At 42.9% G+C, this 15,008-nt stretch overlaps 1 protein-coding gene across 1 annotated transcript in view; it reads left to right on the top strand.

Annotated features, from left to right (window-relative positions):
- Positions 1-14,593, top strand: part of USH2A (usherin) — a 356,467-nt gene extending 341,874 nt beyond the window's left edge. The window contains exons 64-71 of the mRNA XM_088531950.1: positions 4,098-4,307; positions 6,734-6,972; positions 7,667-7,884; positions 9,013-9,189; positions 9,910-9,993; positions 11,505-11,749; positions 13,914-14,144; positions 14,233-14,593. Of these exons, the coding sequence (XP_088388076.1) occupies positions 4,098-4,307; positions 6,734-6,972; positions 7,667-7,884; positions 9,013-9,189; positions 9,910-9,993; positions 11,505-11,749; positions 13,914-14,144; positions 14,233-14,325 (1,497 nt within the window). The 3' untranslated portion in view covers positions 14,326-14,593. The remainder of the gene's footprint in view (positions 1-4,097; positions 4,308-6,733; positions 6,973-7,666; positions 7,885-9,012; positions 9,190-9,909; positions 9,994-11,504; positions 11,750-13,913; positions 14,145-14,232) is intronic.
- Positions 14,594-15,008: the final 415 nt, after the last annotated feature.

Below are 15,008 nucleotides of genomic sequence, written 5' to 3'. Positions count from 1 at the left end.
TTAGTTGCGGTTATACTTATTCATATAACTGGAGTTATGTGATCAAAGGATTGCTTGTTGTTGTTGTTGTTGTTGTTTGTTTGTTTCTTTTTTTGGACCAGGTACTGTTTTCTTCCTTAATTCTGTAATCTCCTTGTCCTTCGAGGTGGGTTACTTTGAGTTTTTTATTTTGGCAGCTTCTTCATCTTTTATTGTTCATTACCTGGATGCCACAGTGCTCTTTTCTTCCAGTTCTTTTCTTGAGATACATGATCAGGCAGGCTGTGGAAGCAAAATATTCAATGCTTCCCCTCAGTTCTATTTAATCTCTCTGTTATATCTGTGATTTTTTTTCTTTAATAAGAGGAGTCATTGCTGAGCATTGCTACGGGGCTGATCCTGAAGTATCCAGCAAAACATACAAATGGTAGCACAGGTCGAAGTTTTAACAAGCCAGTTTTAAGAAGTCAAGCTCACTGTGGCAGTGAGCAGTCAAGCTTACCATGGCAGTTTTCCCAGAACTTTCCCTGGTGCTTCTCATGGTTTTTGCAACCTCTTGGCTATATTGATGAATTTGGATGTTGCCCTATGATCATTTTCAGTGATGGCAAATCACTGGTCTCCTCCAGGATCAGATGTCTCTCATGGCTGGTTTATGATGGAAAAAACAAGCCAGCTTACCTGTACCTGGAATTCTCTAGTTCTCTGAATATACAAGCTCCAGGGAGGTTTCCCCTCTTTCTCTCTGGCACCATTTCAAAGTGCTGTCTGGGCCAGGGGCCAGCAAAAAGACAAAACGTTTTAAATTCCAACTCCTGAAGGCGATTTTGGAGTCCTGCTTTTGGGGGGCAATACTGCTATTAACAGCTCTATGTCTTTTGGCAGAATACTGAGCCAGGCACCATGATGTCAGACTTAATGCTCTGGAAGGCAGTTCACTCAGAAAGTCAACTTAAAGAAACCTTCTTTTGTTGGCTTTCTGCTGCATGTGCTATGTCATCTGCTAAGTCTCTGCTTACCCAAGGTGTGATTGCTTCCTCTTTGCCTCATGGGCCTGTTCTTCTCTGAGGTAACATTTAAAATCTTATGTGAGGGGCACCAGGTAACACTGCTGACTATTAAGCTCTTTATACTTATGTATGAATGCAGTTAAATATTTATTGTGATGATTAAGTCAGCTTTTAGAGTGAATTCGTGCACATCCAAAAAACTTGACAGAAGTCCAAGCTTTGGCATTTTAGTTTAACCCAGTTACCCAGGCAACAGGTCTCCAGCACCTGTGATTACGTGGTGTCTTTTGAGACTGAACCTCCCAATTTTAGCAGGCACTCCTAATTGTGCCTGCTGTTTCCTTGTTGCCTGATTTCTTCATGCACTGAAGTTGGCCAAACATTAGCACTTTCATCTGCAGTGAGTGCTGTGCGCTTACTGCTCAGAGACTGCAAACACTGGGCCTACAGGGTTTGTATGGGTGGCCATTCTCAAAGGGAAATAGCTTTATGTCCAGGTATCCTTTTACAGGTGATCAAGCAGAAGCAGAGTGTGCACTTAGGTCAGTGTAAATCCAGGATTTAGATATTCGGAACTCCTCCTCAGCTGTCACAGTTGTCTCCAAATCGGGTATTACAGAGTTTCACCGAGAAATTTTCTGTTGAAACACAGGTCGTCAGGGCTGAATAGGCTGGTGTCTGTCTAGAAGGCACTCTCAGAATATGCCTGGGGTCAGGCCCACATGAATGTATACCTGTGGCCTCGGGCGCTTTTTAAGAACGAGAGGTACATGGTGCTTGGGGGATGGACTGGAGCCTCAGGTCCCCCTTATCTCTGTAGGGAAAAGCTGTACTAAAGAGTCATGTCTACTTGTGCTCTCTCTTTGCCTAATCAATCCTGAATTCATTATGTTCATGCCAAGTGAAACTGCCTCACAGCGAGCACCCAGAATGAAGCTGGGTCGGCTGCTTGGGCACTTCCCCTCTAGAGGGCGGCAGGCTTGAATTCTCTCCTTAGATGGTGTTTTGAAAGAGAGAGGCCTTGTTTGTCTGAAATAAGGCTTGCTTTCTGAAAGACAAGACTCAGGCACCAGTGATAGGAAAGGGATCAATGGAGGATGGTGTCTCCCTGCAGCTTTGAGTGTATGTGCCAGAAATGAATAAAATGGCAAGGTGCATCCCTCCCTCATCAGAATTTCCTAGGAGTCCTATTCTGGGACCTAGTACCCCCATGTGCAACACAGGAAACCTCTGTGCCTAACTTGTGGCCTTTAATTTTGCTGTGGAACTTTGCTAGGCAGTTGAATGTCCGACATTGTTATACTCTGTGCTCATTAAGGCCACAGCCTCAACTAGAACTGGGGCATTTGAACTACGGGCGGCGTTGAGCCAATGCAAGTGGTACACTCAGAGCTGTCCTTCTCTATGTATGTGGCTTATTCTTTCCGTAAAGATATATGCCCCTAGAAATGAACTACTGTAGGCAAATCTCTGTAGCAGCAAGGACTTAACTGAGATAGAGGATTTGACCTATTACAGTGAAGTGAACAGAGTTTAACTTCATGAGAAGTTCACAGCAGAGATATATTAAGAGAAATATGACCGTTTTAATGGAAAATTAAAGTACTTTAACAGTGTTTTATTAGGCAGTCTTTCACAAGAAAATGGAAATGGTAACTTTGGTTTTGTAATGCATAGAACCACAGTCTTCAAAGCCATTGTGGTGGATTTTGGCTTTCTTCCTTCTCCAGGACCTTTGTGAAGGGTCCCATTATCTTGAACTTAATTCTGCAAGCTGAAAAGACTCTAGGCCCAGTTTTGAAGACCTCTTATTTTATTACTACTTTTGTTAAGGCACAATCTCACTGTCTGCTTGCCCGGGTCTTCTGGCCAGGGCAGATCACACAAGAACATGTTTTACTGTAGTTAGAACTGCTCGACATGAAAGCTTACTAAGGAATACTTACACTAAAAATCACTCAGACAGTCCTCTTGTATTGCCATTTAGATCTATCATTCTGATTGATCACTACGTGGTTGGCTAATATTGAGCCTAATTTAACCCTATAAACTCACGCATCCATCTACTCTGTCTATTGTACCTGACATCCTACAAATTACTTACTCATGCAAATGATGACCTAAGGCAACCTTTTATGATATTCGTGTTTAATTATACAAATGGTTTTTGATAAATAAGATTATACTTCCTTCCATATGTTTATTCACTCCTTGATGAAAGCAAAATTTAATTTTCATGCAGATTTGTTGGAGACTGTGTTTAATAAGTGCTGAGTTTTATGTAGTCTGCAGATCACTCCAGTTTTGGGAAGCTGACAAAATAAGTAGGCATAGTTCATAGAGACATGTGTTTTTTAATCAGGTCTAATTCGAGCTGCTGAATTTTGAATAGAAGTGAAACAGTTGCCTTTGTGCCTATGCAATAAAGCAAATGTTGTGAAAATAAATGAGAGATGCTGACTTTAAATGTAGTTTTCAATGGGTTTTATTTATAGTATGGGTTATTGGAAATATTGCCAGATGATTGGTACATTGATATATTTTAGAAGGGAGTATTTTAGAGATTTTCTATAAAACTTTGCAGGTTTAAAAAGTAAGTAGTGATTGCCTTGTGCGATTCAGTCAGGATGAACATACCTAAATGTCACATTGGGCCAGGCTGAATTGATTGGGTCTGCTTGTGAATATGAGGGAAATGCGTAGAAAGGAGACAATAGCAGAGCTGGATATTGGTATTTTTGTTCAGATGTCTTTGAAAACATGATTGATACTGATTGTAGATTCTCAGAGAGTCCTCTCTACACAGTATGATGCAGATAAAGGTGAGAATTCAGAGTTTGGGTTTCAGGTGTGAAGAAGATGCAACACACATACTGCCTGAGACCTGAAATCTTCCTCTTTTCCCTAAATCTAATTGTGGGAAATGCTCCATTCTTCTCTTAGAAAGTCGCTCACTCAGACGTTGGTTAGGTGGCGAGGAACGTTTTGCACAGATGACGCTGGGCAGCGCCTTCGTTAACATCACTGCGCTGGCGTTGCTCCGTAGCTGTGGGTGTTCTGCAGGATGAGGCCCTTCCCTGAGAGTGTCTCTGTTTCTGTGTGCCCAAGGTGTGGTCGGTGAACTCCGCAGGCCGGACGCCGAGTGCCTGGTCACGCTGCCGCACGGGGCCGGCCCCTCCCGAGGGCCTCGGGCCCCCCCTGTTTGACACGGTGGCGTCCACGGTGGCTGTGGTGAACATCAGCCCTCCTCTTAAGCCAAACGGGTTAGTCAGTATCTACAGGCTGTTTTCTAATGATACCAGAGGCACCAACGTAGTGGTGAGTACTGTCTAAACCATTTTTGTACTTCCATTTGAACTTTTGTTTTTGCTTTTGATGATTTTGTTCTTAGTAGCTGCTACTGTTGGTTACGGACTTTCTTCAGCCCTTGCATTTTCTCTTTTTTCACTGCTCTTCAATGCTCTCTTCTGGACAAAGCAGGACCAACACTCTCACTCAGCTAAATATTATGCTTCTGGAGGAATTAACTTCACCATTCAAACCTCTCTCACTTGGTAATATGCTGTGACAATGTGATGAGAATCCCAAGTATTGTTCAGGGATGGCTAACCGCCCAAACGAAATACTTCCAGACAGCTCCTGCCAGCACGAGTGGTTCAGGTGGAAACTCTAGCCAGTAAGAAATCAGTCGTGTGCTTTGGAGATCGTACAGTTTTGAGTTCAGAAGAGAATGCTGCGCATGAATTGCCCTTAAAATCTTACTCGTTATTAAGAAGGCATTAGAAATAATGCAAGCAGCAAGATGACTTTGTGACAGCATAGACTGTCTCAAAAGATGTTATTAAAGGTGACCTTTAGCGGGGAGATATTAGGTGTTCAAGCAAATCTCAGCGATTAAGTAATCTCAGAGTTAAGTAATTTCTGGTGGGTTTTTTTTTTTTTTTTTTGCATTCATGAACATATCAAATGGGAAATTCCAGGCATGGTTGTGGAGTCAGTGTCTTTTCTGGCTTGAGAACGGCTGCACTGGAGAGGCAAATAACAGAGGTTCTCTGTCATCCCAAAACATTTCCCCACTTTTTAGGTGTATTTGGTCTGTGGGCCTAGGAGCTGGGGGGATGATAAAGAAAGGCTTTACATATGTGCCTGATTGATAGCAGATTGCTGTTATTCCTTTTTTTTTTTTTGTGCCAAAAAGTTTAACAGGTTTGAATAGACTGCAGCAATGCTTGGGATGCTCTGTCAAGGCTAAGATGCAGCTTTGGCTTTTTCTTAGAACAGAATCAATCAAGTGTCCAGAAATGACCTTATCATTTGACCTTATCACTCTCTCTCCAACTACCTGAAAGGAGGTTGTAGTGAGGTGGGAGTCCATCCCTTCTCCAGAATAACTATTGATACGACAAGAGGAAATGGCCTCAGGTAGCACCAGGGGAGATTCAGGTTAGATATTAGGAAAAATTTCTGCATGGAAAGAGTAGTCAAGCATTGGAACAGGCTGCCCAGGGAAGCTGTGGAGTCACCATCCCTGGCAGTGTTCAAAAAACATGTAGGTGAGGTACTTGGGGACATGGTTTAGCAGGCATGGTGTTGAAGGGCTTACGGTTGAACTTGATGATCTCGATGGTCTTTTCCAATCATTTTACTTCTATGACCAAAGTCACCTAAACTAGGAAACCTGCAGAACTTCATTAGACTTATAAAATGGAGGATGTGTGTAAAGCCTAGGGCTGCAGAAGCCACCTGGAACTGTATCAACAAATAATGCAAAATACTTGAATATTTCTTGTCTATAACATCATCTGTGTGCCCTTTATGAGCAGAAAAATGTTTTACTTAGTATGAGTTTTTTTTTTTCCCTGGTCCCATATTGCTTTTCTTGGAAGTGCTGTTGACTTCCCAAGTCATCAATGCTGTCCATGAATTTTAACTGCTTACTGATTGCACATTACATGTTTATTCCTTACAGTGTCTTTGACTGTGAGGAATTCAGCCAGTAGTACCTGTATGGCTTTCCTTTGTCATCCCCTTGTATCAGCCCTGCCGCAGTCTTGTCTCTTGACCAGATATCATATAATACCTGATGCTGTGTTCGTTTGACTCATTCCTGCCTATATTCTGCTACATTCTGCTGAATCAGGTGCTCTCAACAGGAGCGGATGTTGCCTCTTGATGGTGTTTTCTGCATATTTTGATTACTTGGGCTATAGAAGCTATGCCCACAAATGACTATGGCAGAGAGGTGAAGTGGCATGTTCTGCACAAGAAAGCACAGTTTCCACTGTCGGACCGATGAAGTGTCCCACACTGAGTATAGGAGAGTTAACTGTAAGCTCATCAAATACCATAGCTAGTCTGGTCCTCAGCTCAAAGGCCATACTACTACAAAGGAAATTCTCCTGTCATTTAAACTGACACACCATATATTCCCATCATTCTTGCCAATGCTGCCTACTGTATCCAAGCCAAGGAAGTCTGTGTGATATGTGTGTGTATCTGCAATGGTTACAGTTCAGCTCGAGGTTTGTGAGGCCACTGGTGGCATGGTCTTTTTCTTTGAATGGCCCATTTTTAACTTTGTAATAGGAAGAAACTGAATATAGAGTTCCCAGTGTGCAGCAGCTGCATTAATGTCAGACTTAGCAGACATGCAGAACCTCTTCTGGAGTTAATTCACCCCATTAACTCTTGCTTAGTAGTTATGCTTATTGAAGCTGTGTAAAGTTCATTCTTAAATTTTATAGCTCTCAGAAGGGACTGCCACCCAGCAGACAATACATGGGCTAAAACCATTTACCACATACACCATTGGTGTGGAGGCCTGCACCTGTTTCAACTGTTGCAGCAAAGGACCCGTTGCCCAAATCACCACGCAGCCAGCACCACCCTCCGAGCAGCCGCCTCCGCAGATCCGCACCGTGACCTCCAGGAACGCCTCTTTCCAGTGGAGCGCCCCGCAGTCCCCCAACGGCATCGTCACCAGGTAGGACCTGCCCTCCAGCCGAGGCTTCCTGAATCAGCCTAGGGTGGTGGCAGAGCAATTTTCCTGAACATGAGCTTGATTCACATGACTGAGTGCTGTGGTCAGTTGTGACAGCTATGCTCCTCCTTCCCAGTGTGAGGGATGATATCCCACGTGCCTCAAATTCCCTCCAAGAGATGTTCACTCACAACAGTTGCTTTACTCCACAGCAGGCTGTTGGGCGGATGGACCCAGAGAAAAGGGACTCTTCTGTTATGCCCCAAATTGTCAGGCCCCCAAAGCCAGCTATGGGGAGGCAGGAATGAAGTGGCAGTTCTGGAGGTCTCTCATTGCACCAACTGCTGCTAAGAGTGGAACTAATTGCCTGACAGTTTTGTTTGCACAGCCAAAAGGTTGTGAGAACAACTGGAAGTGAAGAGACAACTGCATTTTGTATTTACTAAGGCAGGTCAGCTGTCTGATTTACAGAAGTGACGGGCATCAACAATCTCATTGTGGCTATGAATGACAACTATGATTGTCTGTAGATACCCTACAGTTGGGACCAAATTTTGCAGGAGAAAAAGTAGCATCAGTCCATTCTGTTCTCTGGTAGCTAGACATACAGCAGCTGGGATGAAATGGTCTTCACTGGTTGGTCGGCTCTCATATAATTAAGGCTCTTGATTCATCAAAATATCAACCTTTTTCTCAGCTATGAGCTCCACGTGTATATGGCCTGTCCCCCGAATCTACAGCCTGCAGTAAAGGCCTGCAGTCCTGGCCCAACTGAAGTGAAGTATACAGGAAAAGGACAGAGTGCCAACGTGTCCAACCTTGAGCCTTACACAACGTACAACCTGAGAGTCGTGTCTTACAATTCTGTTGGCAGCAGCGCCTCGGAATGGGTTGGCTTCACTACTGAGAAGGAGCGTGAGTATGAGAAATGATTCACAGGTCAGAAATTCCTACTTCAGTGGAAGGAGGCTGGATAGGGCCAAAGAAATCAGCCCCCTTGTGAAAGCTGATGTCCATCAAAATCCACCATTGCGTATGTATCCAGTTCCTCTGCTGCCAGATCACTGGAATTCTGCTGTGTGACTTGGTCGCTCATTTCCTTGAGTATATTTCTTTGCTCATCATATGGGTTTACATCTTTTACATCCTGTTTCTTCTGTGAAGAGGAAACCTTTTATTTTATCGAGAAATTACAGAACTTGCGGTAATAACAGTGTTGCTATAAACCTTTCCTGGGAAAAGTGGACATCTTAAAAAAGACTTGGCGATTCTTTTCAGAAATAATCTTACTGTCCTGACTGAAGCCAAACTTCTGCCAGGGCCCATGGGAGTTTTACTTGGATTTAATCTGAGTGGATCCTCTTTGACACTGCAGTGAGACTTGGTTACTATTAGACAGATGCAGACAGTACTTTACGGTCATGTAGTGATCTGCATGGGAATTAAATATGCAGGACTTGTGCCTAGAGTCAGAATAGATTTTGTCATCAAAACTGATTTTGTAGTAGTCTAACATCAGCTTTTTACTGAAAAGATCTATGGAGCTGTAGCTAGAGTCATTCTATAATGGATGACGTGGGCATTTCACCTCAGCCTGACAAATCAGGGCAAAGAGGATATTAACTTTTTGTTATGGACCCTGAGTTTCAGGACTTCAGAATCAACTTTCAACAAAACCATTTAGCACTAGTCTAACTACTGTCTAGTAGTTATTAAAATGTATCTGTTACATTGTATGGATCCTTAGCTGAAAATTTGGAGTGGAACAGTCCTGGATTTTTGGTCAATGAGTGGCCATTAAAAGGCATCACCTCTAAAGCTGTGTTTTATTAAATTGCATGCTATTGAGGTAGAACATAATAATAAGCTCTAAAATGGAGAAAATTCATAAAAAAAAACAGGTATCCAGAATGAAAGGGTTTGAAAATCAGTTTCTAATCCCTGCCCACAGGATCTCCAGCCCTTCCTCCAGTGTGGTTTTCCTTGCCTTGCTAAATACTCCCAACCTGTTCTCCTGAGCCTCCTTTTGCCTTTCTTCTGCAGCACCTTGGTACAAGGCTCCCTTCTCAGTTGTCAGCAATTTATCTACCATCCACATAGACTGGAGTCGAACATTTGTATTGAACGGACGCCTGAAGGAGTACGCGTTGACTGAGAATGGGCAGCGCATCTACAGCGGCTTTGACACGGAGCTGTATTTGCCACGGACGTCTGACAGAAGTCAGTTTTTATTTCCTGTATCATTCTCCCTGTGGAATACTGTTGGGCTAAATTAATACTATTGTGTTCTCAACTTAAGAAATATGTCTCCAAAGCCACCACAAACGAAGAGCATGGGAGCATACTAAAGACACCTGTGACTTGCAAACTAATACATTTGATATTTTTAAACCCTCTGTTTAAAAATATCAAAATATCAAAACTGCTGTCATGTATCTGGGCTGTAGGACAGGCAGAAGAAGAGGTTGACGGAGTGAAATCCAGATGCTACCAACCAAGAGCTTAGTTAAGAGATGCTGTGAGGTTTCTGTTGTGAACTTTGCTATTGCTCTTCCTTGTGATTTCCTGATTAGTGCAATGATGCTAATACAGTATTTTTTAACTCAAATGTTCTTAACAAGTCTGAATCAGCCAAAAAGTGAGTATGAGGGATTTGGAGCACAGTAATGAAAAAAAATTAAAGCAGCTAATTGCATGTCATGGGAAGAGGAAAGATTAGGTGGTAAAATGGGAATATGATTTGTCATATGCCATAGTTATAATTTAGAAGTTTAATACCTTGGTAAAAGGGATTATGAGGCTCTGATGTGGGGCTCATCTGGGTTATGTGTTAGGCTTTTCTCAGACTTGGCTGTCTCTACTAGCGGATTGTGATAGAAAAGTAGCAGCTAAAGAATTTTGTGCTCGCCTGCTGATACACTTTCTAACCTTTTTGCTCAGCCTTTTTCTTTCAAGTGACCTGTATCACTGATGAAGGGACTGCCAAGACACCAGTCATCAAATACAGCACTGGAGATGGGCTTGGTAAATATGTGAAGAAATTATCTAGCACCTACTGTTTTTATGTGCTTGTGGTAGATGTTTGCTATGTAGTGCATGCCAGACAGAATGGAGTGTCATCAGAAGATCCTTAGTGCCTTAAGTATAAGGTATGCAGATAATGGGCCTTTTTTTGCCATGGAGGAATTTCGGTTTCTTTACATCATAGTTAACTTCAGATCCTTTCTTTGGCCTTGTATGTGCTTCTTTTATTATTTTTACATGGTCAATTATTTTGCTCCCCAATTTATTTATTTATTTATTTATTTATTCCCTTCCTAGTGAAGTGAATAGTATCTGTTCTTTTTCAGACTTTTCCTTAGCCAGTTTATGAGAATGTCACAGGAGTTGGTGTCATGAGTTACCCTGGGAAGACCAGGTTTATAGCACCTACTGCTGTCCAGACCCTTTGCCTGTTTCATGCAAACTAGTTTGATGTGATGAAATCCAAGTCACCTGTTGTCTGTTGTCTTGTAGATGTCAAACACAAATATGTTTGTTTCCCATCTCCTTAGTTTTCTGGGAACCAAAGTTAAGTTGGAACCATTTCCTGTCCTCATGCATCTCACTGACATTGGTTTCATTTATTTATTAGTTGAATTATTTGCTTCTTGCTCAGCCTTTTCTTTGCAATTACTCTTCGCACAGGAGTTCTGTTGCATCAATTCCTGTGATCTAGCTCCATCCTCCTGCAGAATTTCAGGCGAGGCTGTAGTAGAGGTGTGAAATGTTCCTAGTTGCTCTATCACCTTCCAGAGTGAGTTTTTGATTGCTGGTTGTACCCTGAGGCTATTGCCAAGTCGATCATCAGCACAGGCAACTTGTAGTGGTATCTTACAAGTGAAGATGATGGGAATTCTTTAGCAAAGAGTCTGGATGCACTCATTGGGATTGCAAATAAGCAGAAAGTCCTGACTGAAATTTCTGATGCTTGTGTCATGTGTGAGGAAAGTGGCTGATTTTTCTAAGTTGGAGAAGAAAGAATGAGATGTTCTGTGTTGTTTTCACGGAAGTGAAGCACAAGTTATCACACAAATCAGTCTTTCTCCCACTTGCGTTTTTAACGACTCAGACCTACTACCACGTAGCACTGGTGGCTGGGGAGAGGGAGAATGTCCTCTGTGCCTCTGAAATTACTCCTCAAGGTTACTTGGAGCACCTGGGGTTTTTCCTTTCCTTTTTTTTTTTTTTTTTTTTTTTGCATTCCACCTCCACCACCTCCTTTCTCAGGAGCTGCTGATGCAGTGGTGATTTCCAGCCTGAGCAGCAATGCCAGAACTTTAAGCAGGGTCTCTTGAGGGTAGTAAGCTTTTTATTATAGCCCGCTAGCATATTGAACCATTATGCCACCTTGAACATAAGTGCAAATAAGCACATGACAACAAACTGACTTAAATTTCTGCCTAATTTATTAGAGAGAAAAGGGATGGCATATTGTTAAATGGCTTTCTCAAATAACATTCCCTTTCTCCCCTATTCCCTCTTGGTATTTACAGGTCTGATCTTGACGACACCTGGCGAGAAGGACAAAGCAGAGGCCAAAAGTGCAAAATTCTACAATGAGCTGTGGTTTGCAGTGTTGATGGTAGTTCTAGGTTTGATCCTCTTGGCTATTCTTCTCTCTTTAATTCTTCAAAGGAAGGTCCACAAGCAACCCTATGCACGAGACAGACCTCCTCTGGTTCCACTGCAGAAGAGAACATCACCAATGAGCGTCTACTCATCAGGCGAAACCCATGCGGTAGGTTGGGCACAGGGCACTGTAGTGCATGCATCTTGTTACTCTTTTATCTGGATATTTTCACCTCCAGCATTTTGGTGCATTCTCCGTTAGCAAAGGATGGCTGTGCAGAGTTGGAAAGGGGCTGTCTAGTGTACCTGGGAAGGTGTGAGGTATCCTCACAGCGAGCCCAGCTCACAGGCATTTAGTCCAGAGGATTCATGCAGTACCTGGGCTGCAGGACATGAAGTACTTCTGGTCTGGAGTACTTTTGATGCCTTGTAACAGAGAAGTTGGGAGCTGTAGCAGCAGGCAGATCCAAAGCCACTGCTGCCTACCTGATACTAGCTGTGGTCGGCAGTAGAGCTGTGGGGAAAAGGCTTGTGTAAGGTGGGCCATCTGCAAGGTAGATCCTTGCAGAGCCAAGGATCCACACTGAGGAGTGGATCCAAGAGGCACACTGCGGGTAAATAGGTAATAGAACATACTTTTCAAAAGAACCTTTTGTGTGGACCCAACTGTCCTGTTGTAAATGACTAACCAAGATCCATTTTGGTGGTCTTTTTTTTTTCTTTTTTTGATGAAATAGTCCTGCAAAAAAACAGGACTTCTTAGGAACAGAGTCTGTCTTTCTAGTATATACTCACCACCCAGTTGGAATGCTCTAGGATGAACTCCTTGCCAGGGTGATCTGGGGGAGACAGACTCTGACTAGGGAAAAGCTGGGAACCTTAGCAAAATGTGTCTGTATATATACATGCACACAGGCCACTTTGGGACCACCAGCGTGGTAGGAGGACTACTGGTGAGTGACACTTTTATTATAACAAGAAATTACAAATCTGTTTAAAGAAAAAAAAAAACAACAAACATGTTCCCATGCTCAAAAAGAAGAAGAAAAAAAAAAAGAGTAGTAGAGTAGTAGTACCTGACTAACTTGTGATGAAAAGCAAGTCAAAAAGAATATGATCACTGTGATGAGACTGAGAATTGGAACATCAGTGCCCTCCCCTGCCATGCTTCTTCACATACATAGGCCAGAAAATGACTCCCGTTGTCCCCACTCAGCTTCTTTTCCCTGTAAGTGCCATCCAGCAGGGTAGTGACTCCTGCATCCTTCACGCAGTCTGTTACTTCTTGTCTCAGTGCCAAGAAGCTGCATCTGTGCCTCAACTAAGCAGCTCTTGGAAACGATGGAACTTGCAGTGTGTCCCTTCTCCTGGCAAAGGCTGAGAGTAAGAAACTTCCTTTTTTGGTCTCATGGTGTTGATTTCTTTTCTTCTAGTCTGTCACACTATGCTGTTCCTCCTGACTTTAAAACGCCTTTGCTGTTGGCATGCCTGCACCGTTGCTTTTCAAATTCCCACCTTTTCTTCTTTTTTTTTTTTTTCCTTTTCTCATGAAGTTAATAGAAATGAAGAGTCTACAGTGCATCACTGGAAGCGCTAATCTGAACAGCTAGGGTAGAGCTACTCTGAAGTGCCAACACTTGTGTGTTACAGGGGCTACCCAGATCGGGCAGCAGGCAATGCTGCCTGCCCACACGGCCCTTGGTAACCAGTTCCAAGTTAAATAGCACCTCTGCCCTGATGCTTTCCCTCCCTCTCTTTCATCTTAGTTTGAGACTGTTGCGGACACATCTGATTCATCCAGCAGTGTCACACTCAAGAGTTACACGATGCATTTGGAGGTAGAGTTGTTGAGTTGTTGTTAGCTTGGAGATTTGCAGGACGTGTGATGTGCCAGCCGAAGCAAGGAATGTGCATGAGGCATCCTACCCAGCATGTTTTCCCTGGAGGGGAAATGCCTGCTCCCTCTTCATGCTAGCAGGTCTTTCTCTGCAAGTCTGGAGCATCATTCTGCTAGTGAAAAACTTTTGGACCTATGCCTGTTGGCTAATTAAAAAAAAAAAAAAAAGGAAAATTCTGATTTTTTTAAATTGATTTTTTCTTGCATTACTGTCTTCTGACTCTGGGCAGGGGAAACGTCTATTTTTTCCTCTTCTGTTTATATATAAGTAAGTGCTTGATTTTTAATGCATGAACTTTTTCTTATTTCTTTTGTTAGTTGAAGTGTTCCAGATCGTGCCTTTTATTTTATTTTATTTTATTTTATTTTATTTTATTTTATTTTATTTTATTTTATTTTAATTTTATCTTTACTGCTTGTTTTGGTGTCTTCCTAGGGGCTGGCAGATACTAAAATCCCAGGAGATGATTCCCCGCGAAGCACCCGCAGCGCCCGCAGGGCCTCTCTGGCGCAGATTCCAAGCCAGCTGAGTCGCAGCTACTCCCAAGCCTCTCTGCATCGCAGTGTGAGCCAGCTCATTGACATCTACGACAAGAAGAAGTCCATTGCAGAGGAGTCGGCGTGGGACGCCTTCCTTCGCAATCACAGCACGAGTGGTCGTGGCTTGGTGAGGAGTCCTGTTGCTCTGGGATGGATGGAAGGATGGAAGGAGGGGCTAATGTAAATTTTTTCCTTCTTTTTTTTTTTTCCCCTAGCGGTACCTGGATGAGGATGATCTTGTCAGTGTCATCAAAGGCTTCAGCACAGTGACCAAGGAGCACACCACATTCACCGATACCCACCTCTGAGTCACACAGGCACCTTCTAGAGGGTGCGTTGCCAAAAACAGCCAGTACGGACGTTGCAGTGCACATATGGCTGCTGCTTCCCATCCCCTGCCCACTGCTTGGGACACAAAAGAACTGTTCATTGCAGAGGGTGATGAGCTCTTTCTTTTCCCTCCCTTCTTAACATATAGTTCAAGGTTTCTATTAGTACTGGCGTCTTGAAAAGGTAAGATGAGAACATTCTGAAAATCCCCAAGTCCTACAGTAGCAAATGCTGTGAAGATGCATTGAGACCTTTGTCTCTTTTCTATTTCTCTTCTTTTTCTTTTTTTCTTTTTTTTTTTCTTTTTTTAAGAAAAGGACAATCTTTTACCTGTCCAAAATGCAGCATGTGGCTAAAAGCAGTTATCCTGCCTGGAAGGCTATGTCTGTTCTCCAGAACAAAATTGTGTTCCTGTGTGGGTACAATAAAGAAGTGAAGGAACTCCTATGTTGTCCTTTGCATTTTATTTCTCTACCCCCTCCCCTTCCTTCCCTGCTCAAGTAATAATATAATAATAAAAAGACATCAAATAAATGCCATCTCTGACAGCATAAAGCATGCTGTCTCTGATTGGGAAATACTCCTCCCCTGCTCCCTATGTAGCACTCACTGTCACAGCTTTCCCCTTTACTTGCATATTGGAGAGCTATAGGCAACAGGA

This window comes from Tinamus guttatus, unplaced genomic scaffold, assembly GCF_059628265.1.
Source record: "Tinamus guttatus ecotype Peru unplaced genomic scaffold, ASM5962826v1 Tinamus_guttatus_pri_ptg000033l, whole genome shotgun sequence".
In the NCBI taxonomy this organism is placed as follows: domain Eukaryota; kingdom Metazoa; phylum Chordata; class Aves; order Tinamiformes; family Tinamidae; genus Tinamus; species Tinamus guttatus.
The sequence above is the reverse complement of the archived record's forward strand: the minus strand, read 5'-3'. Positions and strand labels throughout refer to the sequence as shown.